Raw genomic sequence first — 27,289 nt, 5'->3', positions numbered from 1 at the left:
CTCTTGTCTACTCCTGCCATCCTTTTAAACCTTAAATTTCCCTTTCCGTATGCCTTTGATCTCTATATACCCTAAAGGTCCCTTAGTGTCCCTTGCCATCACTATGTAGGTTACAGTTCTCCCCTAATCTGCCTCTGCATTAGACTTCCTTCACCTCACACAACATCCCATAGACGATATAGGGATTTATTAAAATATGTGCTCTTGCTGTACTCATCCCATCTCTGCATGCATTACAATTCCCTTTCCCTATACCTCCCATCTCGACATGCCCTACTTTTCTCATTCCATCTCTGCATGCATTACAATTCCCTTTCCCTATGCCTCCCATCTCAGCATGCCCTACTGTTCTCATGCCGTCTCTACATGCATTACAATTTCCTTTCCCTATGCTTCCCATCTCAACATGCCCTACTGTTCTCTTGCCGTACTCATGCTGTCTCTACATTCATTACAATTCCCTATCCCTATGCATCCCATCTCGGCATGCCCTACTGTTTTCTTGCTGTACTCGTGCCATATCTACATGCATTACAATTTCCTTTCCCTATGCCTCCCATTTCGGCATGCCCTACTGTTCCCTTGCCCTACTCATGCCGTCTCTACATTCATTACAATTCCCTATCTTTATGCATCCCATCTTGGCATGCCCTACTGTTCTCTTGCTGTACTCATGCCATCTCTACATGCATTACAATTTCCTTTCCCTATGCCTCCCATCTCGGCATGCCCTACTGTTCTCTTGCTTTATTCAAGCCATCTCTACATGCATTGCAATTCCCTTTCACTATGCCTCCCATTTCGGCATGCCCTACTGTTCTCTTGTTGTACTCATGCCATCTCTACATGCATTAGAATTCCCTATCCCTATGCATCCCATCTTGGCCTGCCCTACTGTTCTCTTGCTGTACTTATGCCCACTCTACATGCATTGCAATTACCTTTCCCTATGCCTCCCATCATGGCATGCCCTACTGTACTCTTGCTATACTCATGCCATCTCTACATGCATTGCAATTCCCTATCCCTATGACTCCCATCTCGGCCTTCCCTACTGTTCTCTTGCTTTACTCATGCCATCTCTACATGCATCAGAATTCCCTTTCCCTATGCCTCCCACCTCGGTATAGCCCGATGTTCCCATAATTGACTCTTGGAATCTCTATACACCTTACCGTTCTCCTTCTGTAATCTTCCCATCTGTATGTACCCTAGATTTCTCTTCCTGGACTCCTGACTTCTCTATGTGCCTTACTTTTCTCCTTCTGTATGCCTTCCATCTCCCTATACCCTACCTTTCTCTTGTCTACTCCTGCCATCCTTTTAAACCTTAAATTTCCCTTTCCGTATGCCTTTGATCTCTATATACCCTAAAGGTCCCTTAGTGTCCCTTGCCATCACTATGTAGGTTACAGTTCTCCCCTAATCTGCCTCTGCATTAGACTTCCTTTACCTCACACAACATCCCATAGACGATATAGGGATTTATTAAAATATGTGCTCACATCAGTGAACATTAGAGAGCTCTTTCCTCACTCCCAGGGGCATAATATGCACCCCTGCAAACTCAATGCTGCTGGGGTACACGAATAATCAGACAGCCGACCTACTGGCCTAAGGCCTTCGTATGCCGTCCTTGTAGCCTAAGGCCTTTGTATGCCGTCCCGGTGGCCTAAGTCCTTCGTATGCCGTCCCGCTGGCCTAAAGCCTTTGTATGCCGTCCTGGTGGCCCTAAGGCCTTCGTATGCCTTCCTGGTGGCCTAAGGCCCTGGTATGCCATCCTGCTGGCCTAAGGACTTTGTATGCCATCCTGGTGGCCTAAGGACTTTGTATGCCGTCCTGCTGGCCTGAGGCCTTGGTATGCCGTCCTGGTGGCCTAAGGCCTTCGTATGCCTTCCTGGTGGCCTAAGGCCTTCGTATGCCGTCCTGGTAGCCTAAGGACTTTGTATGCCGTCCTGGTGGCCCTAATGCCTTCGTATGCCGTCCCGCTGGCCTAAGGCCTTTGCATGCCTCCCGGAGGCTAACACCCCACCTTGCTTTGCAGAGCCCACTAGAATTTGCCATACATTCCTACCCTTACACCTCAACAAACCCTTTTGTCTGTCTAGGGTTCTGCTCTAATCCCAATGTTCCTTACCATACTCCTCCACACTGAAAGGATACTCCTTTGGAGACTTTTGACTCCTCTGCACCCCGACTTTGTACACTCCCTGTAAAGGTTCTGAGGCCAGTGGAAAGGACAGCTGTGCGATGCCGCCTGTAGTCTCCACATCCCGCCATTGGCCCACACGGTTCCTCTGTGGATCCTGAAAGGAGAATGTTCCAGGGTTATTCATCATACAGCTTTACGAGGAAACACCAGGGGATTAGAGTTTGGCAATTTGTTAATTGGTTGTAACTCTGAGGCTGCACAGGGACTTGCTGGTGTGTCCTGCAACCTCTGCAGCACACCCAGAAGCTCTCACGGGCCAGGATTTGCAACAGAGACTAATTCTGCACAAAATGTGTTCCCCTTTCAAAATAAGCAGGGGCTCACATGTCTCCTTGGGACAGGGGTGGGAAAACATCCATGATGAAATATTAGTGCAAAGAAAAGTAGCGTGTGCACTAAAACCACATCAGCAAGTAGTGTATGTGCTCATCAATGACAATTCCAAGTAGATGGGAACCATTTTAATTAAGAATAAGGTGTACCCCAGTTCAGCACCACTTGCAACCAAGCGCTACTCACAATGAAACCCACGAGAGAAGCCACAGAAGACTCATAGATAACATAACTAGCAACTTGACGAGCAACCAAGCGCTACTCAAAATGGAACCCATGACAGAAGCCACAGAAGACTCATAGACAACATCACCAGCAACTTGACCAGCAACCAAGCGCTACTCACATTGGAACCCAGGATAGAAGCCACAGAAGACTCATAGTCAACATCAGTAGCAACTTGACCAGCAACCAAGCGCTACTCACAATGGAAACCAGGAGAGAAGCCTCAAAAGACTCATAGACAACGTCAGTAGCAACTTGACCAGCAACCAAGCGCTGCTCACAATGGAACCCAGGAGAGAATCCACAGAAGACACATAGACAACATCACTAGCAACTTGACCAGCAACCAAGTGCTACTCACAATGGAACCCAGGATAAAAGCCACAGAAGACTCATAGACAACATCAGTAGCAACTTGACCAGCAACCAAGTGCTATTCACAATGGAACCCAGAAGAGAAGCCACAGAAGACTCATAGACAAAATCACTAGCAACTTGACCAGCAATCAAGCGCTACTCACAATGGAACCCAGGATAAAAGCCACAGAAGATTAATAGACAACATCACTAGCAACTTAACCAGCAACCAAGCGCTATTCACAATGGAACCCAGGAGAGAAGCCACAGAAGACACATAGACAACATAAACAGCAACCTGGACATAAGGAACATTCCATTCCATATCATGTGTGCATGGTCAAGGCGCAGCAACAGCAATGAAAGAGGCAGACCTACTGCAGGAGAGTGTGCATGAGGGCATCACTATATTGCCCCATCTCCAAAGGAATCTGACCCACTGTTACCTGATGCAGTAATGACGTGCTCAACGTACCCATCCAGGCAGTAATGGAGGTGGACTTTCAGAAATCCTCCATGCAGTAATGATATGCTCAAGGTACCCCATCCAGGCGGTGATGGAGGCAGACTTTCAGAAATACTGCATGCAGTAATGATATGCTCAAGGTACCCCATCCAGGCGGTGATGAAGGCGGACTTTCAGAAATAATGCATGCAGTAATGACATGCTCAAGGTACCACCATCCAGGCGGTAATTGAGGCAGACTTCCAGAAATCCAGGATCTTGATTTTAGCCTTTTATTATTATCTAATTCTAACCTCATTTTGAGGATGGGTATGGATTCTGCAGGGTCACAGATCCTAGGGCGATTGTAAAATGTGTAATAATACAGAGAGGGATCATTACTTTGTAAATGTCCCGGTTGTTGGATGCCAGTATGTCTGGTCATGGTTGGACTGGTTCTCTGCTTTCCTAACAGACCGGTCCCAGTCAGCCTCGCTTCCTCCCTTCTGCTCCAAATCTGTGCTATTATCATGCTGGGTGCCTCAGGGATCCGCAATTTACTTTAGATATTACTGTTATGCTGATGACACGCAGATTCTGGTCCGTCTGGATCTCACTCGTACAGATACTGCGGCTCAGCTCAGGAGGTGTTTAGAGGACTTGGATGCCTGGATGGCAGCCAATTGGCTAAAACTGAATAGCAACAAAATGGAGGTGCTTGTTGTGGGTACCTCCAGTGCTCTCTCTCTTTGGACGGCTGATTTCTGGCCTACTTCCTTGGGCCCGTGTCCCTTCCCCTCCCCTCAGTGAAAAATCTGGGAGTAAAAATGTCATCCTCCTTATCTATGACGGAGTAGGTGGTGGATGTGTGTAAATCTGGAAAATTCGAATTACGCATCCTGCGGAAAGTGCTCCCCTTCGTTCCAGCCAAGTTTCATGCCCCGGTGGTGGCCGCACTGGTTCTTAGCACAACCGATTATTGCAACTCGTTGTACTTTGGGCAGCAACGCTATCTTACCAATCAGCTTCAGATGCTCCAAAATGCTGCTACTCCAGCTGTTTTGCATCTGCCTTTCCGAGTGCATATGTCTCCGCTTCTCAGACAACTTAATTGGCTGCCCATTGACAAGCAGATTCACTTCAAGTCCATGCGCATTGTTTATCAGGCTTTCTATAAACTGGGAGCGGAATACTTCAAGAAGAGTTTATAGGTTATGTTCCCACCCGCCCCCTTCGCTCCCAATCTGCCCTCCTGCTATCTGTTCCTCGTGCCAGACTTCCACGCATAGGTGGCCCGGCTTTCTCTGTGTTGGTCGCTAAAGCGTGGAATGACCTCCCGCTGGCCCTGCGAGCTACTGCTGAACATCTTGTCTTCGGCGGCCCCTGAAAACATGACTATTTTAGGCCTGTTTATATTCTGCCGCCGTCCCTATGCTCCTCTAGCGCCATGATGTCTTCGGCATACATGCGCTTTACAAATACTCTTAACAAAACATAGAATAAAATGTTAGGCGGGGGGACCGTGGGCATCTGTGATGCCTATTGCTTTTTTTCATGAATTTGGAGGGATGTACTGGTGCACCCCCTTTATTTCATGAAATAAATTATAAACTTTTGCAGCTTTTGTAATTTTGCTTCTAACTCTTGGGTGAAGGTAAAAATGAAGCAATGTATACAATGTTTTTGACCTGATAAGGATGCAATAGTCCACGGAATAATATATGTCGCAAATCTATAATTTGCCACATGGAAAAAGAAGTTGGGAGGTGATTACAAGTATGGAGGTAGCAGTAAAAACATGCGGTACTTCTGAATACTGTTTGTTTTGCCGCTCTGCCAAACTACGAGTTTCATTATCAAAACTCTGCTTTTGTGTGAAGGAAATTTCCAGAACACATACGCGTTACCACACGCAATAATTACCACAGGCGGTAAGATCATTCCCATAATCCATCTGCTAGAGAACAAGGGCCACTAAAACATAAGCTGCAGTACGGAAGCCCAAGAAGGACACAATAGAAGATCTGTCTCAGGGGCCACCATTGGCTGCTTCAGGGATTCACAGCTGTGTTTGGGGAGAGCAGCCAATCAAGATGCTCCCTAAGGCTTTTCACCAAATCTTTAATACTCGCCTGGCACTTTCAAAGGAGTAGTAACTATGACATCTCTATTGCTACCTCGGATGGATGGTACCATAATGGATTTTCCCCACTTAATGAGTTTAAATGTTATGGGTTTTTGGAAATTTGGGAACAAAAAGATTTATTTTAACCAGATTTTTTTTAAAGGGTAGAAATTGTGTTTTCCATACAGTGAACTTTTCCAATAAAACTCTGAACCCTGTGGAATACTTAGGAAATGCCCCTTAAGCAGAATGTGTGCGTTCTGCTCATGGCTAGTCGACATTCGAGACTCGCCCGGTCAATCTAGGTATGTCCATGTCGCTCCCAAATGTGGGCGAGTGCCAAACCCGGTATAGAGTAACATACACTGTACCCACTTCCTCCCCCAGTATACTAATTGGGAAAACTCAGAACTGGATTACTTGAGCCCTCTGGAATGGATGGCAGTCCCTTTGGACAGTTGCAGAGAAATCATGGAGTGGATCTAAAACATTCTGGGAACGCCTCTGAGGCAAGAATCAATGTCTGACAGAGCACAGGCAAATCACCAAAGCATAACTTACCTCAATGTAAACCAAAGGGATCTAGAAAGAAAATTAAAATAAAACAAAGTTATTATCTAGATACTAGCATCAGATAATACTTCTGATGGGTCTTAACACCTGATCTGACCCATGCATGGAGTCGCACACATTCTCCACGTCACCCTGCTGTATCTCTTACATGGAGTCTCACCATCTCCCCCATCACTGGCCTGACCTCACACACTTCCATGTAATCTCACTCATTCTCTACGACAACTCAATTCAGCAACACCTCTGACTCACGTCCTCAAACCCTTAGCCCCATAACTTCAACAGAGCAACAATTGTACATCAGTGACTACATCGACTCCAATAGAGACTCACTCAATCCCACATCAATGGCCATATGCACTCTCATAGACTCTCACTCCCACAACACTGGATCCATACACTCCCATAGACTCTCATTCCCATAACACTGGCCATATACACTCCCATCTCTCAATCCCACATCACTGGCCCTATACACTCCCATCTCTCAATCCCACATCACTAGTCATATAAACTTGCACAGGCTGTCACTCAATCCCACATCACTGGTGGTCACATACACTCCCACAGACTCTCATTCAATCCCACATCACTGGCCATATACACTCCAATAGACTCTCAATCCCACATCACTGGCCCCATACACTCCCACATACTCTGAATCCCACATCCCTAGCCGTATACTCTCCCATAGACTCTCAATTCCACATCGCTGGCCATATACACTCCCATAGACACTCAATCCCACATCACTGGCCCTATACACTCCCATCCCTCAATCCCACATCACTAGCCATATAAACTCCCCCAGACTCTCATTCAATCCCACATCACTGGTCACATGCACTCCCATAGAGTCGTAATCAATCTCACATCACTGGCCCTATAAACTCATATAGACTCACAATCCCACATCACTAGCCATTTACACTCCCATAGAGTCTCACTCAATCCCACAATACTGGCCCGACACGGTCCCATAGACTCAATCCCACATCACTATCCATATACACTCCCATAGAGTCTCATTCAATCCCGCAACACTGGCCCTATACACTCCCATAGACTCTCAATCCCACAACACTAGCCATATACACTCCCATAGAGTCTCACTCAATCCCACAACACTGGCCCTATACACTCCCATAGACGCTCAATCCCACAACACTGGTCCGATACACTCCCATCTCTCAATCCCACAACACTGGCCCTATACACTCCCATAGACTCTCAGTCCCACATCACCAGCCATATACACTCCCACAGACTCTCAATCAAAACACATCACTAGCCATATACACTCCCATAGACTCTCAATCCCACATCACTAGCCATATACACTCTCATAGACTCTCAATCCCACATCACTAGCCATATACACTCTCATGGACTCTCAATCCCACATCACTAGCCATATACACTCTCATAGACTCTCAATCCCACATCACTAGCCATATACACTCTCATAGACTCTCAATCCCACATCACTAGCCATATACACTCCCATAGACTCTCAGTCCCACATCACCAGCCATATACACTCCCACAGACTCTCAATCAAAACACATCACTAGCCATATACACTCCCATAGACTCTCAATCCCACATCACTAGCCATATACACTCTCATAGACTCTCAATCCCACATCACTAGCCATATACACTCCCATAGAGTCTCACTCAATCCCACAACACTGGCCATATACACTCCCATCTCTCAATCCCACATCACTGGCCCTATACACTCCCATCTCTCAATCCCACATCACTAGTCATATAAACTTGCACAGGCTGTCACTCAATCCCACATCACTGGTGGTCACATACACTCCCACAGACTCTCATTCAATCCCACATCACTGGCCATATACACTCCAATAGACTCTCAATCCCACATCACTGGCCCCATACACTCCCACATACTCTGAATCCCACATCCCTAGCCGTATACTCTCCCATAGACTCTCAATTCCACATCGCTGGCCATATACACTCCCATAGACACTCAATCCCACATCACTGGCCCTATACACTCCCATCCCTCAATCCCACATCACTAGCCATATAAACTCCCCCAGACTCTCATTCAATCCCACATCACTGGTCACATGCACTCCCATAGAGTCGTAATCAATCTCACATCACTGGCCCTATAAACTCATATAGACTCACAATCCCACATCACTAGCCATTTACACTCCCATAGAGTCTCACTCAATCCCACAATACTGGCCCGACACGGTCCCATAGACTCAATCCCACATCACTATCCATATACACTCCCATAGAGTCTCATTCAATCCCGCAACACTGGCCCTATACACTCCCATAGACTCTCAATCCCACAACACTAGCCATATACACTCCCATAGAGTCTCACTCAATCCCACAACACTGGCCCTATACACTCCCATAGACGCTCAATCCCACAACACTGGTCCGATACACTCCCATCTCTCAATCCCACAACACTGGCCCTATACACTCCCATAGACTCTCAGTCCCACATCACCAGCCATATACACTCCCACAGACTCTCAATCAAAACACATCACTAGCCATATACACTCCCATAGACTCTCAATCCCACATCACTAGCCATATACACTCTCATAGACTCTCAATCCCACATCACTAGCCATATACACTCTCATGGACTCTCAATCCCACATCACTAGCCATATACACTCTCATAGACTCTCAATCCCACATCACTAGCCATATACACTCTCATAGACTCTCAATCCCACATCACTAGCCATATACACTCCCATAGACTCTCAGTCCCACATCACCAGCCATATACACTCCCACAGACTCTCAATCAAAACACATCACTAGCCATATACACTCCCATAGACTCTCAATCCCACATCACTAGCCATATACACTCCCATAGAGTCTCCCTCAATCCCACAACACTGGCCATATACACTCCCATAGAGTCTCATTCAATCCCACAACACTGGCCCTATACACTCCCATATACTCTCAATCCCACAACACTAGCCATATACACTCCCATAGAGTCTCACTCAATCCCACAACACTGGCCCTATACACTCCCATAGACGCTCAATCCCACAACACTGGCCCGATACACTCCCATCTCTCAATCCCACAACACTGTCCCTATACACTCCCATAGACTCTCAGTCCCACATCACCAGCCATATACACTCCCACAGACTCTCAATCAAAACACATCACTAGCCATATACACTCCCATAGACTCTCAATCCCACATCACTAGCCATATACACTCTCATAGACTCTCAATCCCACATCACTAGCCATATACACTCCCATAGAGTCTCACTCAATCCCACAACACTGGCCATATACACATCCACTGAGTCTCACTCAATCACACAGCACTGCTTTGCGTTAAGGAGCATGTGAAAAGTGTGGTTACCTAAAGTGGGATGTAAAAGGTGGGGGAGTAAATCATCATGAAAGAATACTTAGTTGTCATAATGCAGGAAGCTTTTCAACAAGCATGACCTAAAGGACTGGGGGAGTGACCTAGCCATAGCAGGCCATTGTCACATGTCGCATTTTGATAAATTCCCAAATAAAACCTCGCTTTAAAACGAAAATAAATCTTGAAAGCAACACGATATTTATGTATCAATTCGGGTATTGAAGAGCGCATCTTCCCCTTGTTAAACAGTCCTTCTTAGGGTGAGTTTGCGAAGCACTGTGGGTATTCAGATGTCTTAGAGAAAGGTGCATGGCCATTGTCCCTCACCAGCGAGTTCTTTCTTCCAGGGGGTCTAATGCAGGAGCGCTGCATAAGATAAGATGTGTTGTGCCATAGGTGACTTATGCAGACTACAGAATCAAATGCATACTCTGCACCCCTGCTTCACCATGCTGGGGAGATAGAAGCTGTGTGATTTCAAGGAGCAGGGCCCAGGCTCACTTAAACCCCCGAAGAGCTCTCACATTCTCCACCCATCCCTGTCTTCATAATATGCTTCAATGGACTCTCACTGCTCCCCCAGCGCTGCTCTAAGACAGGTTACTTGAGTCCCAGTCATCCCACTCCTCACAGGACATCTCCATTCATGGCTAGGATTTGGCGCCTTGGGGAGGGGATTCTGGACACATTTGCTTCCTCTCCCACAGTTGAAGAAGATTGGAGTCAGACCCAGGGACTTAACAGTGCAGCCGTGAAGGTCATACAGCTTCACCAGAGGCACCTATGGGATATATATGTGTAGGTGCTTTTCTGTTGAGGTTCCAGTTTTCGGATATTTGCTCCAATTTCAGAAGTAATTTTTCGGCATCTTTGCAGTAAAGAGACCGGATCGAGCTAATTAGTAATTCCTGCCTGTAACCCACTGCAGACCCTCTCTCCATATCCTTCCAAATGCATCCTTTTATATCCCGTCCTTCTAGTTGCATCCCTATTATAATGTCCTATTACTGTGTGCCGCTGTCATGTAGCGCTCCGCTGCAGCACCACTGGGCTCCCTCTCTCTTACACCCAAGACATACATTCCTCGTCTTGAGATGACTTGGGTCTGCATCGCCACTGGGCTCCCTCTCTCTTACACCCAAGACATGCATTCCCCGACCTGAGATGACTTGGTTCTGCAGCGCCACTGGGCTTCCTCTATCTTACACCCAAGACATGCATTCCCCGACCTGAGATGACTTGGTTCTGCAGCGCCACTGGGCTTCCTCTATCTTACACCCAAGACATACGTTCCCCGACCTGAAATGACTTGGGTCTGCATCGCCACTGGGCTTCCTCTATCTTACACCCAAGACATGCATTCCCCGACCTGAGATGACTTGGTTCTGCAGCGCCACTGGGCTTCCTCTATCTTACACCCAAGACATAGGTTCCTCGACCTGAAATGACTTGGGTCTGCATCGCCACTGGGCTTCCTCTATCTTACACCCAAGTCATGCGTTCCTCGACCTGAGATGACTTGGTTCTGCAGCGCCACTGGGCTCCCTCTATCTTACACCCAAGACATACATTCCTCGACCTGAAATGACTTGGGTCTGCATCGCCACTGGGCTCCCTCTCTCTTACACCCAAGACATACATTCCCGACCTGAGATGACTTGGGTCTGCAGTGCCACTGGACTCCCTCTCTCTTACACCCAAGTGCTATATTCCTCGACCTGAGATGACTTGGGTCTGGTGATTAGAATGAGATGAGACCTGCCCTGGAGCCTCACGTCTTAACCAATGCCAATGCCTGCTTCTCTTGCCACTCCTTGCAATCCAGTCATTGATCTAAAGTATGGCAGTCCTTGTCTACTTACTAGTCTCCAGCGCTCCCTGATAAATAGGAGTTAGGGGGTCCATGGTAATGAGTCATTTGGCAACACCTCTGCATTTTCAATGGGACCAGATTGTGTACTTTTAGGATCAATATGACCCCCAACCCTCTCCAGTGAACGACATGCTTTTGGCACACAAAGCAGTTATATGGAATTGCCAGGATATAGAATCATCCCTGATAATAGAATAATACAGGTGGGTTAATGTAATTTGCCAAACATTGGCTTTGCTGGTGAATTGAAAACCCTGTAATTTTTCCAGAACGTTGTGCACTGTCAAAAAAGAAAAAATAAATAAACTAGTTGCAAAAACATTTCAACCCATTAGAAAAGTGATTTTTTTTAACAAACATTCATCAGTTAGGGAAATAGAAATATGTACTTTTTATAAAGATAATAAAGTCCATTAACTAAACGATCAATGGGCCTCATTACGACCCAGGTGGTACCGCCCCATTCCGAGGTCGGCGGGGCGAAGTCCCCAATTCCCATTTACCCTTCCCCATTCCCATTTTTGCCCCATAGGGCATAATGGGAGTGGGGAAGGCGTTAATTACGCCACCGTAAATTACGGTGGCGTAATTAACACCATGGTCCCTTAGCGCCATGGATTTTAACACCTGCTAAAAGCAGGTGTTAAATCCGCCATGGCGCTAAGGGACCTCGGAATCAGACGGTAAGGGTCGGCGCTGTTTACGCTGCCGTAAACCCCTTACCACCTGAGTCGTAATGAGGCCCAATGTGTGTGTAAACTGAACTAATTCAATATGGAAGACATTATTTTCTATTCTTGAAAAGCAATCGCTGGAAAAGCCCATCAGTTCATTTTCTACTGAAATAGCAAATGTATCAGATATTAAAGCTGGTGCACGATTCGCTATTCATTAGGAGAAAATCTTGGCTCCTGCCAAACAGCACTCTCCCAGGACGTTTGCTTGACTGTTTCTGGAGTATTTGATGGAGTCTGTGGAGAATCTCCTGCTCCATCAGATGTCTGCTTGGTCTTGCCTTAGTCCAGTCCAACAAAGTTTCTAGATGAGACTTTGTTTAATAGTCAGTAGAGACCCTTGCTCTGAATTAATTCTGGACGGAGCAGGGCCCTGTGATCCCCCTGCCTCTGTGATTTCTAAATGGCGGGATTCAATTTCTGGCAATTGTGCCGCTTGTTTGGTAGTATGCCCACCTACCGTCTCATGCACAGGGCGGAAGTCATCCTTCATCGTCACAATACGGAACTGAACTGAAATAGAGAAGGAGACCATTAGTACAGGAGTGCCACCAAAGATGTCCATGTCTAGTATTAGCCCCTGGTTCCCAACCAAGAGAATCACGATCAGCGATCAAACCAGGGCAAGCGCTATATTCTCGTATGCAATGGTGATTGGTTTTCTTTTATTTTTCATCATGCTTAGTGTAATTCCCACCCTACCGCGGGTTGGAGCAGAATTTTTTGTGTTTAAGTATTTTATTGAATCCAGTAGATATATAAGATTGATATACCATTTGAAACAGCAAATATAATAGTCCAATGCCACACATGGCTATGGTATGGAAAGTTCATTAACATTTAATTTTAAGCAACAATAGAACCAGTTAGCATAATATTCTATTCGAATGCATAAAATGCAGTTTTTAATAATCTACTAGTTATATAGCATATTTGTAAGATAAAACATATGGACATACAAGACATACAGGACTAGCATGCACATACGGAGGGTAGGAAGGGGGAATAATGTACAAGAGTCAGAACTAATAATGCTTGATCATATTCTCTAATCTTAACTGGGTATTACATTGTTCAAAAATTCTAGGAAAGATTGCCATTTTAATAGGTGTTTTTGCAATAAGAGTGGGGAAACGGCATTGCACTTTTCCATCCTATGTATAATACAAACTGAGTTCCACCACATTTTAAAGTGTACACCTTTAGGGTTTTTCCAATTTGAGGTAATAATATGGATGGCTATGGCAAGAAATAAATCAAACAAATAACCTGTATTTTTATCAATAGTGTGTTGGATCATTCCGCTACCCTGGAATAAAACATCAAAGGAGATAGTCACATGATATGCTTGAAAGATCCTTGATAATTTAGACAGCTCCAACATTTGCCATTTTGAGATATTCCAGTTTTAAAAAGCATGCGTGCGGTAATGAAAGCCCTATGGTGGAAAAAATGCAGTGTTTGAAGCAAGCTAGCAGAGACAATATTTCTAGAAATATTGGTCCATATACAAGGCCATGTAAGTTCTGTGATGTTGGGGGAGCAATCTTGATTCCAAGCCTCTTTTAAGCAGAACTTCATTTGTTGATGTAGCGGAGCGGAGCAAACTTTATAAAACATAGATGCTGTAACATTAGGATTGGATAAATGGGGTAGTCTTTGAGTTTGATAGCTATTAGAATTGATAACTAGCACTTCATAGTTTTCCAAAATCGCATTAGATTAACCTATTTCTGGAGGAAAAACTTTGGGACCAGAAATCTAGCTGTAAATTCTTCGAAAGTTAATGGAGTACCTTGTGGAAACAACTGTTCTATATACTTGTTGCAGAGAGATAGCTCTGGTCTCCAACAAATCGTTCTCTTATTAATTTTTATTAGGGGGTTCATCCAAATATACTGAGAGATAAGCTTAGAGCTATTTGTATGGAGTAGAACTAGCTATGAACGTAAATACTTAATGGCAATATTAATACTGGCTAGCAAAGCATTTATTATTATTATTGATGTATGGGCAGTCAAGGAGAACATGAGGGGAGACCATCTCTCTCTCTATAAGCAACCATTTTGGCAGGTCAGTACCATCAGGAATTAAACAAAATTGTGTTTGTTTTAGAACAAAAGCAACATGATGTTTTATATAATCTGGGAAGCCTACTCCGCCCGAGGATTCTTAAGGCTACACGATGATATCCTTCTTTTCGTTTTCCCCCATAGAAATTTGAGGACACAGGAGTCTAAAGATTTAAAGAAAGGTGCAGGAAAGGGAATAGGAAGCATATAAAGAAAATACAATAGGTGAGATCATCATTTTAACAGCTTCCAATCTCCCCCACTAAGAAAGATAAAGAGGTGACCAAGTATGTGTCAGTTCTTTCACCTTGGTAATGATGTTAGCTGTATTTATATTAACAATATTCTTAATTGATGATGAGATTTGGCTACCTAGATACTTAATATCCTTTGGGCACCATTTCATACCAAGGTTCGAACAATGACGACTTGCACAGTGTATATTAAGTGGTAAAACCTCAGACTTGTCCGTGTTAAGTTTATACCCTGATGCCCTAGAAAATTGTGTAATGATGTGTTTCAGATGTTGTAGACAAGTATCTGCTGTCTTTAATAGAAGTAGTACATGGTCAGCATATGCAACCGTTTTGATCTTCACATCTTTGAACTGAACCAAGTATAGTATTTTCTTGTCTAATTGCTTCTAATGTCAAGAAAAATAAAAGAGGGGAGAAAGGGCATCCCTGACGAGTGCCTCTATGTAGAGGAATTTGTGGGGACATTTGATTATTTATAAAAATTGATATTGTAGGATTGGAATATAATACCTTGACCATTGATATAAATGAATCAGGGATCCAATGCCAGGCCAGAGCTTGAAACATAAAATCCTATTCGACCCTAACAAACACTTTTTCAGCATCTATTGCAATTGCCACATAGGGATTAGGTGAATTATGAATAATATTAATAATATAAGTGAATAGTCTAATGTTCGCTAAAGATGTTTTACCCTTGACATATCCCACCTGATCACTCTTAATGAAATTTGGAAGAAGGGGAAGAAGTCTATTGGCAAACATGTTGGCAGATATCTTACAATCAGTATTAATTAAGGATATGGGCCTATATTTTTGGGCTAGTTCAGGCTCTTTATTGGGTTTGGGAAATACAATCAGCATTGCTTCAGAAAAGGAACCAGTGGCTTTTTTTATTATTAATAAAGGATGTATATAATTCCTTAAGCTTGGCAACCAATATTTCCTTAAAATGAGTGAAATAATGAATAGAAAAACCATCTGAACCTGGGGATTTGCCTTTTTGGAGATTTGTTATGGCTTTAAAGATTTCACTTGACGATAAGGGGTTGTTTAGAAATTGGAAGTTGGGATTAGTATATGAATTGTGATGTGTATTTTTAAGAAAGTCTGATGCATGCATGCTACTAGGGAGGGTTTCAGACGAATATAATTTTTGATAACATTTTGAGAATACTTGTAATATATCTTCATCAATGAGGACTCTATTGCCATTTTGGTCTTTTATGACCGTAATCCTTGCTTTATCTTTTTTAAATTTGAGGTATGAAGCCAATGCTTCCCAGATTTGTTAGAGAACTGATATATCTTAGATTTGTATTTTAAAAGATTTGCACAAGAGTATTTGGTAGTTAAGTTATAATATTGGATTTACAGTTTGATGAGTTTTTGATTAATAGGGGTAGAATTAGTCTGCATATATTGTGATTGTAGTAGTTTGATTTGTTTGAGAATATCTTCTGTTTCTCTTAAGTTTTTTTCCTTTTAGCCGCCGTATAAACTATAATATCTTCTCTAAGTACTGCTTTATAGCAATCCCAATTGTTATGCATCTGATGTATCTATAGGAGATTTTTTTGCAAAAAAATATGAATGCAGCAGGTGTACAGATTTAACAAACTCTTGATCCTTCAAAAGGGCTGAATGAAATCTCCATCTATTATATTTATGTGTGTTTTGAGTATCCGACAATGTAATATGAACAGGGGCATGGTCAGACAGAACAATGGGTTCTATCTTTGCATCTGATTTAGATATAAAAATATAATCTATCCTTCAGAAGGAGTTATGAGGAGGAGAGAAAAAAAGTATAGTCTAAATCTGAGGGATGGGTAATACGCAAGGTATCAATAAGACCCAGCTCAGACACAAAGTTGACAAATTGTAGGTGGGACTTGGTGGTTTTAGATCGTACATTTGATTTTTTTTTATCAAGGATGGGAACAATTATTTCATTAACGTCTCTGCATACTATTAGGTTGTTGGGACACAATTTGGATATGTGATTTCTTAAATGAGTCCAGAATTCTGGGTCTGAATTAGTGGGGCCATATACATTTAAAATGGAGTACTCACTGTAATCAATCAGCAGTTTCACCAAAACCCATCTACCAACATCATCTGTCTCTGAGGATGTTACCTTACATTGAAGATGTTTGTTAATAAGGGTAATCACCCCATTCTTTTTCACATCTGCTGCGCTTGAGAAAACTTGACCCACCCATAATTGTTTCAATTTGGCAGCTTCATTCTGTGAGAGGTGAGATTCTTGTAGACATGCAATGAATGGTTTAGCTCTGTTGAGGTGTGACAATATGTTTTGCCTTTTAACAGGATTATGTAATCCTTTAACATTCGATATTACAACGTTAAGTGCCATGAGTTACAATGCAAAGGATATAAGCAATCTTGTATTTATGGTAATAGGCTGATAAGGTAAAACACATAGGGGAATGGAACAAGAGGGAGAGGGAGGGACACACATGGTGAAAATGGAGTTTTGTAATTTGCATAACAGCCTAATAGTATATGAGAGAGTAGTGGCATACAGCCACTCCAAATCATGTTCATATGAAGTCTATTAAAGATTGAGAGCCAGGTATGAATGGGCCACTCAGTGCCCTATTCCGGCAGAATAAACATATTATATAACAGAACATTCCGTGTGCAACTTCCATTTCAAGTATGCGGTCTGGTAGTATCCATCTCTTCTCTTCTATTGCTTTGAATAAAATTGCGCAAGTCTAGTGGGTCTTGGAAAGTGTACGAATGGCCATTAAGTGTAACTTTTAGGGATGCTGGGTGAATCATCCCATATCTGGCATTGAGCTGCCGTAGCACTGGTCTAAACGTCAAAAGTTCTTTCCTTCTCGCTGCTGTGGTATTGGAGACATCTTGGGATATGAAGATCTTGGTACCTTCGCATATCAGAGATTTCTTTTGTTTAGCTTTCTCCAATATGAGCATGACATAGGTATAATCAAGTAAAGCGAAGATCAGAGTTCTCTGAATATTTCAAGATGGATTTATAGGACCAATGCGATGTGCTCTCTGGATGTTGAACTGCGGAGGTGTGGGAAGATCCAAAAGTATTGGAAGCATATGGTAAATGAACTGTGTTGGATTGTCATTTTCAATGTTTTCAGGAAGACCAACTATACGTATGTTGTTCCTCCTATTCCTATTTTCTAGGTTCTCAGTTTGCTTCTGCAGGGATAGAACTGTGTTTTCCAACGACTGCACCCTTCCTGCAACATCTTCTGCGTCGCTCACCCTTCTTTCCACTTCGTTTATCCTGGTTTCAAATGTAGAAAACTTATCATCAAGCATTTGTAATTTGGCCGTTGTGGCTTTCATGAAGGGTTTAAGGGATTTCGTTTCCAATAGGATAGCCTGCATAATATTATTATCTTGCAAATCTTCCTTTGACGTAGGAGAGTCACTTTCCTGTAGTTTGGGGCATTGAATTAGACATCAGTGCATTTTCCTTAAGTTGCCCCTTTTTTGAGGCCATATTGAGGCACTGCAGATATTACTTGAAGCAACGACTCTTTCTGCAAAGGTTGAAAAGGTTGTTTATCGATGATTTAGGTAGGAGCACAGAAGAGCTCTTTATTGCCCCATACGTAGTTTCCTCCACAAAGATGTTGATAAGATTATGCCGATGAACTGGCCTCAATTTACGGTGTTCACACTGTAAGTTGTTCATAAACATATGGCAGCCACATTAGCCTTTAACTATGCAAGCAGCAGCAAGGTCGTCTTGACTTTGTTCTATAAATTGATTACTATAAGCATGTGTGGCTTGGTTTATTGTAGGCAATTCAGTTATTGAATATTATATTTCAGAAAAAAGTATTCCAGGTGCTTAATTCACTTGAGAAGTCCTAATACCTTTTATCACCAATTTACATTAATTGTAAAATTAGCTGAGCTTAATAAATCCGGAAGAAAGTATCATATACATACCGAGAAGCACATCACATGTGTTCATGCTCTTCACATGTTTATTTTCCTTGTTTAATGTTATCCAGACATACTTGTTTAAAAGTAAAATTAAAGCCCAGAATGAGACCTCCAACATGAATTTAAGAGAATAAATGCACCAAATTCCATTAATTCCTCTCATTTGCTTTTTTATAAATAGCAATAATTGTTGGCGTACCTTGTTATATCTTAAAAATACTTTATATTTATTTATTCACAGTTATTATGGGCTTAGATTTACTTGCGTGAGGAAAAACTGTCTATGTTGTGAAGCAAACGTGCTTCCTGACAACAGCGGAGCCGCTCCGCTTCGCATGCCGATCAGCTGACGTGTAGCAACGGCTTCACTCTAACGCAACCCTGCTGCTCTACAGGCCACGCCTTCCATACAACGCAGCTCCTCAGGCACTCGACACTACGTCACAAAGGGCACACTTCCTGCTCCAAAATAGCTGCCAGAGGTTCTAAGAACGCAAAGTAGGTTTAAGGACTGTAATATTCGATATATGCGCACACATAGCTCTCAACCATTTGGGTCGCGAAGGCGGGTGAAAACACCCGATTTTAGTTTTGGCGGGTGAGACGCCCATTGAAATGAATGGGCGTGCTGGAGGCTTGGCGGGTGAGTCAGCTGTTTACAAGGCGGGTGACACCCGCCAAAAGCGTGAGAGTTGAGAGCTATGCGCACAGAAACATTTAAAACTTGATGCCGAGTCAGAGCTCGGAATTCGGCAGCCATCCACTTCGGCGCTTGGCCACGCCCCCCACCCGTGATTGGTTTTTTTAAAAGCGCTTGGTTGCAGGTGATACGGCCTCATGATGTTGACCTCCATTCATTTCACGGGCGCAAGAGAAATCCATTTAGTCGACTAACTGAAACTACTTGGGAAGACGTCTCTCAGAGTGGTCTTGAAACTCTCTTACAAATACATTGCCTGAGTAGATGGTGGAGAATATCCATGGAATGGATATTTTAATTGAGGAAATCTGCACCTCTTGAGTAGAAACATATATATTTTTTTTCTTTGCAGTTCACACAATTGTAATTGAATGTATTTTGTTAAAGGGAGCCAGGCATGGATCCTTATACCGGTGCAAGGGTTTTCAGGCTGTGATTGTTTAGAAACAGGCACTGAGCTACATTGTGGGCCCTGTGCTGTGATGCTAAGGAGAAACACTGGTAAACTATGAGTTCTATTGGACCACTTGGGGTAGTCTTTGTCATCTACTTTAAATTGAGATTGCACTTGCTGACTAAACAATAGGAAAATCAATATAATGACAGAGCCGATGTCCGACACTGAGGGGAATCTATAAGGTCAGCAGAGATGCTCTGTGCTCTGGACAGATCCCGTCGCCTCCAGGAACATGATGTCAGACAGGCTGAGAAGCCTCTGTTTAGAAAAGGGACAGATTCCTGATTTTTCTATACTACCATTGCTGGATCATGTTGGGACAGTTGGTGTTGTCACCATGGAAACTCCTACGTCAAGGTTCCTATATTGTGTTGCCATCATGGAGACTCCCTACTTGGAGGCCCTTTGGAAGCTGCAGTCCCTGTATAAATGATGGTAGCTGGTACCACACATGGAGAGGGGAATCCAGGTGTGATGGGGTGAAGCCGCCATGATGCCCCAGGGAAGAAGGACATGACTTCAGGTATAAGAACCTACATTTATGATGGAATCCACAAGCACAAGACCCTGTGTAACCATGCTTCAAGGGAACGGTGCCCCTGAGAGGCACGACACTGAGAGCAGGTTTTTATAATGAGAAGGAGAGTGATATGAAAGGGAAGGGGATCATGGCAGTGAGGCATTGCATTTTTCTGTTTTCCATGGAACAGGGGGCAGGGGGCACTGTAGTAGTTAGAAACAACCGGGCTGAGGTTTTGACCATCTCACACTTTGGCCCTGTAATGGATCGTCAGCACAGTACGTCCCTGTGCATGAGTTTCTGCATAGTGAAAAATATGTTGTTTGGGCGCATTTTGTTTGGCTACAGATGGATGGATCAGCTCAATACTATCTATCAAGAAGAGGATGGGCAAGGGGAGGGAATGTGAAGAGCGATAGACAGATGCAGAAGAGTTATACAACCGTGCACATGTGCGCGTGCACACACACAGAAAGGCAATCTCTGCTACAAACTGTGGGGGAGAAACACTTAGACCTTGGTCACTGGATTTCCCCAATGTGCATCAAGTGACAGGTTTCGAAGCACTTTGAGGTCACAACAACAGCTTTCCACCCATCCACCATTCAAGGCTTAGTCCTGGATCTTTGCTTAAATCACCTATGGAATACCCACATGGAAAGAAGGTTTTAAAGTAAAATAATGCATAGGATCACTTGACATCAGTACCGGTGATGTGGATTGAGACTCAGATGAGGCAGTGACCATTGTTTGGGTCTAAGATCCTGACACCAATTGCACTATAATATGGAGGATGTTTGAGATAAGTGTTTAAAGAGATTTCTCTCGTGGGTCCCACCAATGATTATTATTTCATCATTATGGCATGTGAACCAGGGCCCAGAGATGGCGCTAACTTGTATGAAGCATGCATTGTTAGCCTCTGTTCTGTAATCCAGATGCACAGAAAAGAGAGTAGGGCGAGCAAGGGGGATTGCCCCTGCTCTGTATGCCCTCTAACGCAGGAGGGGAGTCTGTGGGTCGCCTGGGGGTGTATGAAGCTGCAGGATGCATCCATATGAGGGATGTGGCAGGGGGTCGCTCTAGCATCTAGGAGCTCTTGGCTCTCGTATGATAGCTCGGCCCTATGGATCCTTCTGGTGACCTCATGGAGGTTCTGAATGTAACACTCTGACTACTCTGAGTGGCATGATGAGCTGTGGAGCATACACAATATACAACATCCAGTGTTAATGGAGTAAGGTAGTCCCACAGGGACAGATGGTCTTGCATTAAGCCACATAGTGAAACAACTTGCAAAAAACCCACCTCAGGGCGATAACATTGTTAGGGTCTCTGACTAGTGCTCATGAGTGGGACATAAGTCTCTGCGGTTACAGAGGCAGTGTAATTGGAAATTGATGCTTTTGTATGTTATGCTATCAGGTTTTATAAAGCGCACATTTGCCCAGGGGACTCTTGGCACTATTAGACGTCCAGAGGACAGCCTACACCAGTCTAAAAGAGTAGCGTCTTAATTGAGCATGTGAAAGCCAAGTGGTTGCGGGTACACATGAGCACAATAGGCAGGGCATTGCATAATTTGCCATCGGCAATGGAGAATGCCCAGCCTCCCATGCAGCAAAGGTGAAACCTAGATATCACCACCTGTCAAGCATTGGCATAGCTAAGGCCTCGACCAGGACAATAAGGGACACATGTGTCCCTTTGTATTGGTGAAACCCAGCTTATTGTCGTCATTACCTACATCAATATTTGTTTTCATTCTATTTCTCCTTTCACATCTTTGCTATTCAATTTGCTGAGCAATCTTTGTGTTTGGTCAATTCTTCATGAGGTTAGAGGGCAGCTGGGGTTGCCTGACTGCACTAGCCAAACTGAGCCGCTTTCTTGTCTAGCTGTGAAAAGTGTCTTCCAATTGCAAAGCTGCTACCACAGGTCCATGTAGATATCAAATCCACTTGCGGCGTGGAGGAGATAAAGACCCCTGAGGTGAGGCTATCTGGGTGTTGCCACTGATCCGCGGCCACTGGACTGCTTTACACTGGAGAATGATTTACCAGGGTGAGGCTTGTGTTATAACGGAGCACATCAGTGTACATGTCTGCCCGCCTCACCTTCCTGTCCAGGTTTGTAGATGGGCTTGTCTGTCTGCACAAACATGAGACTGTCTGAGGGCTCAAGCAGGATGGACCTCTTGCCGTGGAACTCCACAGTGTCTCCTTTCCCGTGGAGGGTGACATAGGCCACCTGGAGAGAAGTCATTGCAGGAACCTGGAAAAAGAAGAGTTTTTTTTTTTTTTTAAATCACAAAAGTTATCTCTAACAGATAAAAGTAGCTAAATAAAACCCTGTTTCCTTCTGTCCTCTTGTGTGAAGATGGGGTTTGCATGTACGGGTAGTTGGGGGTCACTGACATGGAAGAGGTTGCGATGAGACTCTAGGTATGTTCACTCTGTGTGCTTTGAGTGTGGCAGGTGTGATGTTAGGGTAGTGTTAATTGCATGCTTGGCAAGTTGGCTTGAGCCTGAGCCCTGGACGTTTTGAGCGAAGAGAGATCCTTGGACTCAGGCCTGAAAACAGCCAAGTCTGCCTAGCCAGCACCGTTATGAATGCTATTATTGCCCTGGTGATTTTGTCTTCGGGTGCTACAAGTGTTTTTTTTTTTTTAAAGGAAACCGGACCACATCTGTCACGTGTGCACGATTTACATTAAAAATATCTTCAAAATGTCTGATGGGAGAAATAGTAAAAGGTAAAACTATTTCTACAACTCCAAAGTGTGGACACAGCATGCCAGAGGAAAAGGCTGGAGAAGACTGCAGGCAGGTGAGTGGGAGAATGTCGCTGGTGGAGGATTGGGGAAGGTTTGTGGGGTGCCAAAGGGAGTGGCAAAACGGTGGAAGGACAAGCAAGAGACAGGGGGGAAGGGGCGGCTTGGGTGAAGGATGAAGAAATGGCTGCAAGGTGGAGTGGCGCCACACGGAGGGATGGGACGTGGGGTTGTACTGTCCAATATCAGCAAGTGGTTCTAGCCTCCTTATATGTCTCCACTCCCCGGGTGCTTATGGGTGGCACATATCTGTATAGCCAGTCACTCCCACCTCCTGAGCTATGGTGCATCGTGATCTTTAGTTAGATGTTCCATAATCACTGCCTTCTGCATGCATAACCAGGGTCCACTTCTGTAGCGCAACTGGCAGCATTCGTTGACCTTCTTCATTCACCAAATGTCCCCTCTGCTCATAAGACCCAGGTGTTGTGTGTGACCCTCCAAAGTGTGTTGCTCCTTTAAGGGACCGTGTCCCTCCCCTGTGTATTGCCGTTTTAACATGGGCCATGACCAAGCTAATAAAAGGAGCCTCTGCAGACACGTGCACCAGAACGGCTGCAGACTCCCAAAGAGGACCGACTGAGTCTGTGTCTCAGTCATGTAGGCCTGGAGGCACACACTGTGTGACAACAAGCCTGCAGGCCATGATGCCGTGGGACCCTTGTGCCAGTAAGGTGGCAGAGGTCTGCATGGTCGTGGGCATAGCTCACCCTGCCCCCACTCCAGATGGTGCTGGTGTCCCATAGCACCATGGGGCCTGCTGGATGTCCAGAGCAAGCCCAAACCCCCAGAGGCACTGGGCCTCCAAAGTGCTGGTGTCCATAGCAACATGGGGGCCTGCTGGATGTCCATAGCAGGCCCCCACTACATTTGTTTGTTTGTTTGTTTGTTTATTTATGTGTAGCGCGCACCAGACCCGAAGATATCAGGGTGCAGGAACAAGAATACTTTAGGCTTACAAATTGCTTATAGTTACATAGGTTACAAAGGCAAAAATGCAGATTAGTATGAATACAGCAGGTAATACATATGCATTAAAAATGAATATTCAATACAATAGGTAGTCGAAGTGCAGTGCAGGTGCGGGTCGCGCACGAAGTTCAAAAAGTCCAATTTGTTTACTAGGTCAACTAGGTCGTGTGGCTGGGCTATCGGTCATTTTCTTTAAGCCACTTAATCACATTTGTTCTAAAATGTGGGTATGATTGGTCCGTCCTTAATGAGTGTGGGAGGGAGTTCCACAACTGGGTATTTTATTTATTTATTTATTAAATTTATATAGCGCGCAGGCAGCCCAGGGGCATTGTGGCACTGTTACTTGCAAGGAAGACTTAGTTACAATGTGTGCAGGTTGTGCCTTGGGTTACAGTGAGGCAGTGACCTGTGATCAGATATACCACATAATACATCATACAATACAATTATGAGGGCTAGGCCATGTAATTGTTAAATGAACAGGGTCGTTTTCAGGGTTTTCCGAAAGGCGGTCAGTGAGGGTTCAGAGCGCAGGGAGCTAGGGAGGGTATTCCAGTGTACGGCAGCGAGGTACGGGAAACTGGAGCCCCCTGCTCTGGTCCTTTTTACCCTGGGTAATGAGAGCATGCTGGCATAGGGTGATCTAGTGGGTCTTGTGGAGGAGACTAGGTGGATCCTCTGGGAAAGGTACATTGGGGCGGCAAGATGGACACATTTGTGGGTGATGCTTAGAGCCTTGAATAAGATCCTCTCCTTTATGGGGAGCCAGTGGGAAGCTTTTCTGGCAGCGGTGATGTGCTCTCTCTTGGCAATGCCTTGTGCAGCGCGTAATGCATTGTTCTGAATTACTTGGAGCTTCTCAAGATTTTTGTTGGAGGTCCCAAGGAAATAATATTACAGTAATCAAGTCGCGAGCCGGTTATGGCCCTGGCTATGTTAGTGCAAGTGTCTTTTGACAGATAAGGTCTGATTGCGTTAAGGAGTTTTGCATGGTAAGCGGCCGAGGAGGCAATGGCGTTTACTTGTCTGGTCATGGATAGATTGGAGTCTAAGTAGACGCCTAGTGTTTTTACCGTGTCAAGTACTGGGATTGTGATTGAGTCAATGGTGAAATGGCTGAACTGAGCGTCAAGTTTCTTGATGGTGTCAGGAGAGCCTACGAGTAGGAGCTCAGTTTTGTCGGAGTTTAGGCAGAGGCCGTTGATAGCCATCCACATTTGAATTGTGTTGTAGATGTTGTTGAGGGTAGCAGAGTCCGTGTCATAGTCGCCTGTCAGAGTGAGAAGGATCTGTGTGTCGTCGGCGTAGTTGGTGTAAGAGATGCCCATGGCGTCAAGGATGAGGAAGAGGGGGCGGGTGAAGATGTTGTAGAGGGTGGGGGAGAGGCAGGAGCCTTGGGGCACCCCACATAGCATGATAGAGGGTGATGCCGTGGCTAGGTCAGAGAAGACCTGCATGGTCCTGCCTTGGAGGAAGGAGGTGATCCATGTAATGGCTTCTTGAGAGAAGTTGGCTGTGGAGGAGAGGTGGTGGCAAAGGATGTCGTGGTCTACAAGATCAAAAGCTGCCGACAGATCCAGGAGAAGGAGCAAGACAGGTTTGCCTTGGTCCCTTGCGTCGTCCATTTGGTTTTTTAGGTCGAGTAGGGCGGTCTCTGTCCCATGCCTAGGGCGAAAGCCGGATTGTCTCAGTCCAAGGAGGTTCTGTTCTTCAAGGAAGTGCTGGACCTGCAGGTAGGCTGCTTTGTCTAGAATCTTGAGGAGGAAAGGGACAGTGGTGATGGGGCGGTAGTTATTAGGGGAGGTGGGGTCAAGTGTGGGTTTCTTTATGAGGGGTCGGACCCATGCTTCCTTTAGGCAGGCGGGGACTCTCCCTGTGGTGAAGGAGGCGTTGACGAAGGCTGTTAGAAAAGGGGTCAAGGTGTCTGCGCAGTCTTTGATGATGGAGGCAGGACAGGGGTCGCCTTTGCAATTGGAGGGTTTTATGTTTTTCATAATGTTGATCATGTCGTTTTCTTGGATGGTTTTAAACGAGAAGGTGGGTGGGGCCTCAGTGGGTGATGGGGGCAGTGGTGGTGGGGAGGGTGTAGTGTGGGTGGAGAGTGTTAGTTTGGTGTTCAATATTTTGGCTTGGAGAGAGCTGATCTTATTGCGCATGGCTGTTTGGATGTTGTCACACCAGTCTTTGTCCTTAGTGAAGTTTTGGGGGGTGGGTGTGGGGTTCTCAAGTTCCCTGAAAATGGCGAACATTTCCTTGGTGTTCGACTCGGCCTTAGTAATTCTCTCTTCGAAGGATTTAGCTTTGGCTTTAATGATGGCTTTCTTGTAATTAATTGCAAGGGATTTGAAGTTGAGTTTGTCTTTCTTATCCCGTGATGTTTGCCAAAGAGCTAATGCTGCCCGTTTGTCGGAGCGTAGTTTTAGAAGGTCTTGGGTGAACCACGCATTAGCGTGTCTAGTGGGTTTGGTTTTCCGAAGTTTAAGTGGGGCGATGGTATTGATTGCTGCTGTGATGGCCGTATCATAATTTTTTGCCAGAGTTTCCGGGTCGTTGGAGAATGGGGCTGTGAAGGCAGGTCCCTGTAAGAAGGGTAGGAGTCTTTCTTTGGTCAGTTGACGGGCACTCCTTGTAAGGGCAGGAGGCAAGGGAGGAGGGGGGTGGGATGTGGTTGTAGTGGTGGGGATGTTAAAGGTGATGGTGTGGTGGTCGGACCATGGGGTGGGGTGTTGCCCGTGACTGTGATGGGGCAATTGTGGTGGGCGATCCAGTCTAGTGATCTGCTTAGGGCGTGTGTGGGGTTGTTGATGGTGTTGATGAATCCTAGGGTGGCTAGAGATGTGTCAAGTGCTTTGGCTGTAGGGTCTTTGGCGTCATTCAGGCCAAGGTTGATGTCTCCAAGGAAAATGGCTTTGGATGACTTTTTGAGGTTGTCCGCCAGGAGGTGGGTGATGGAGGCCTGGAAGTCTCCTAGGGGGCCTGGTGGTCGATAGATGAGGTGTAGGGTGATGGTGCATTGGTGCGAGATGGTGAGTTTTAGTTGAAGGTAGTTGCTGTTATTGTTGATAGTTTTGTCAGCCTTTCTGATGGTGATTGAGTCTTTGGCTATGAGTGCGACACCGCCTCCAGTGGTCATGCGATCTTGTCTCGTGATGGCATAGCCAGGTGGAGAGCGAGGGATAGGGCGGGGCCTGAGGCTTCATGTAGCCAA

The 27,289-nt window shown here is 44.9% G+C and overlaps 1 protein-coding gene across 1 annotated transcript in view; it reads right to left on the bottom strand.

Annotated features, from left to right (window-relative positions):
• Positions 1–27,289, bottom strand: part of LOC138580188 (alpha-2-macroglobulin-like) — a 450,387-nt gene that overhangs the window by 320,969 nt on the left and 102,129 nt on the right. The window contains exons 3-6 of the mRNA XM_069650526.1: positions 22,391–22,547; positions 12,762–12,814; positions 6,259–6,279; positions 2,138–2,306 (exon numbers count right to left, since the gene is read on the bottom strand). Of these exons, the coding sequence (XP_069506627.1) occupies positions 2,138–2,306; positions 6,259–6,279; positions 12,762–12,814; positions 22,391–22,547 (400 nt within the window). The remainder of the gene's footprint in view (positions 1–2,137; positions 2,307–6,258; positions 6,280–12,761; positions 12,815–22,390; positions 22,548–27,289) is intronic.

This window comes from Ambystoma mexicanum, chromosome 3p (assembly GCF_040938575.1).
Source record: "Ambystoma mexicanum isolate Mex_15411 chromosome 3p, UKY_AmexF1_1, whole genome shotgun sequence".
Lineage (NCBI taxonomy): Eukaryota > Metazoa > Chordata > Amphibia > Caudata > Ambystomatidae > Ambystoma > Ambystoma mexicanum.
Note: the sequence above shows the minus strand (reverse complement) of the source record. Positions and strands in the feature narration are given on the sequence as shown.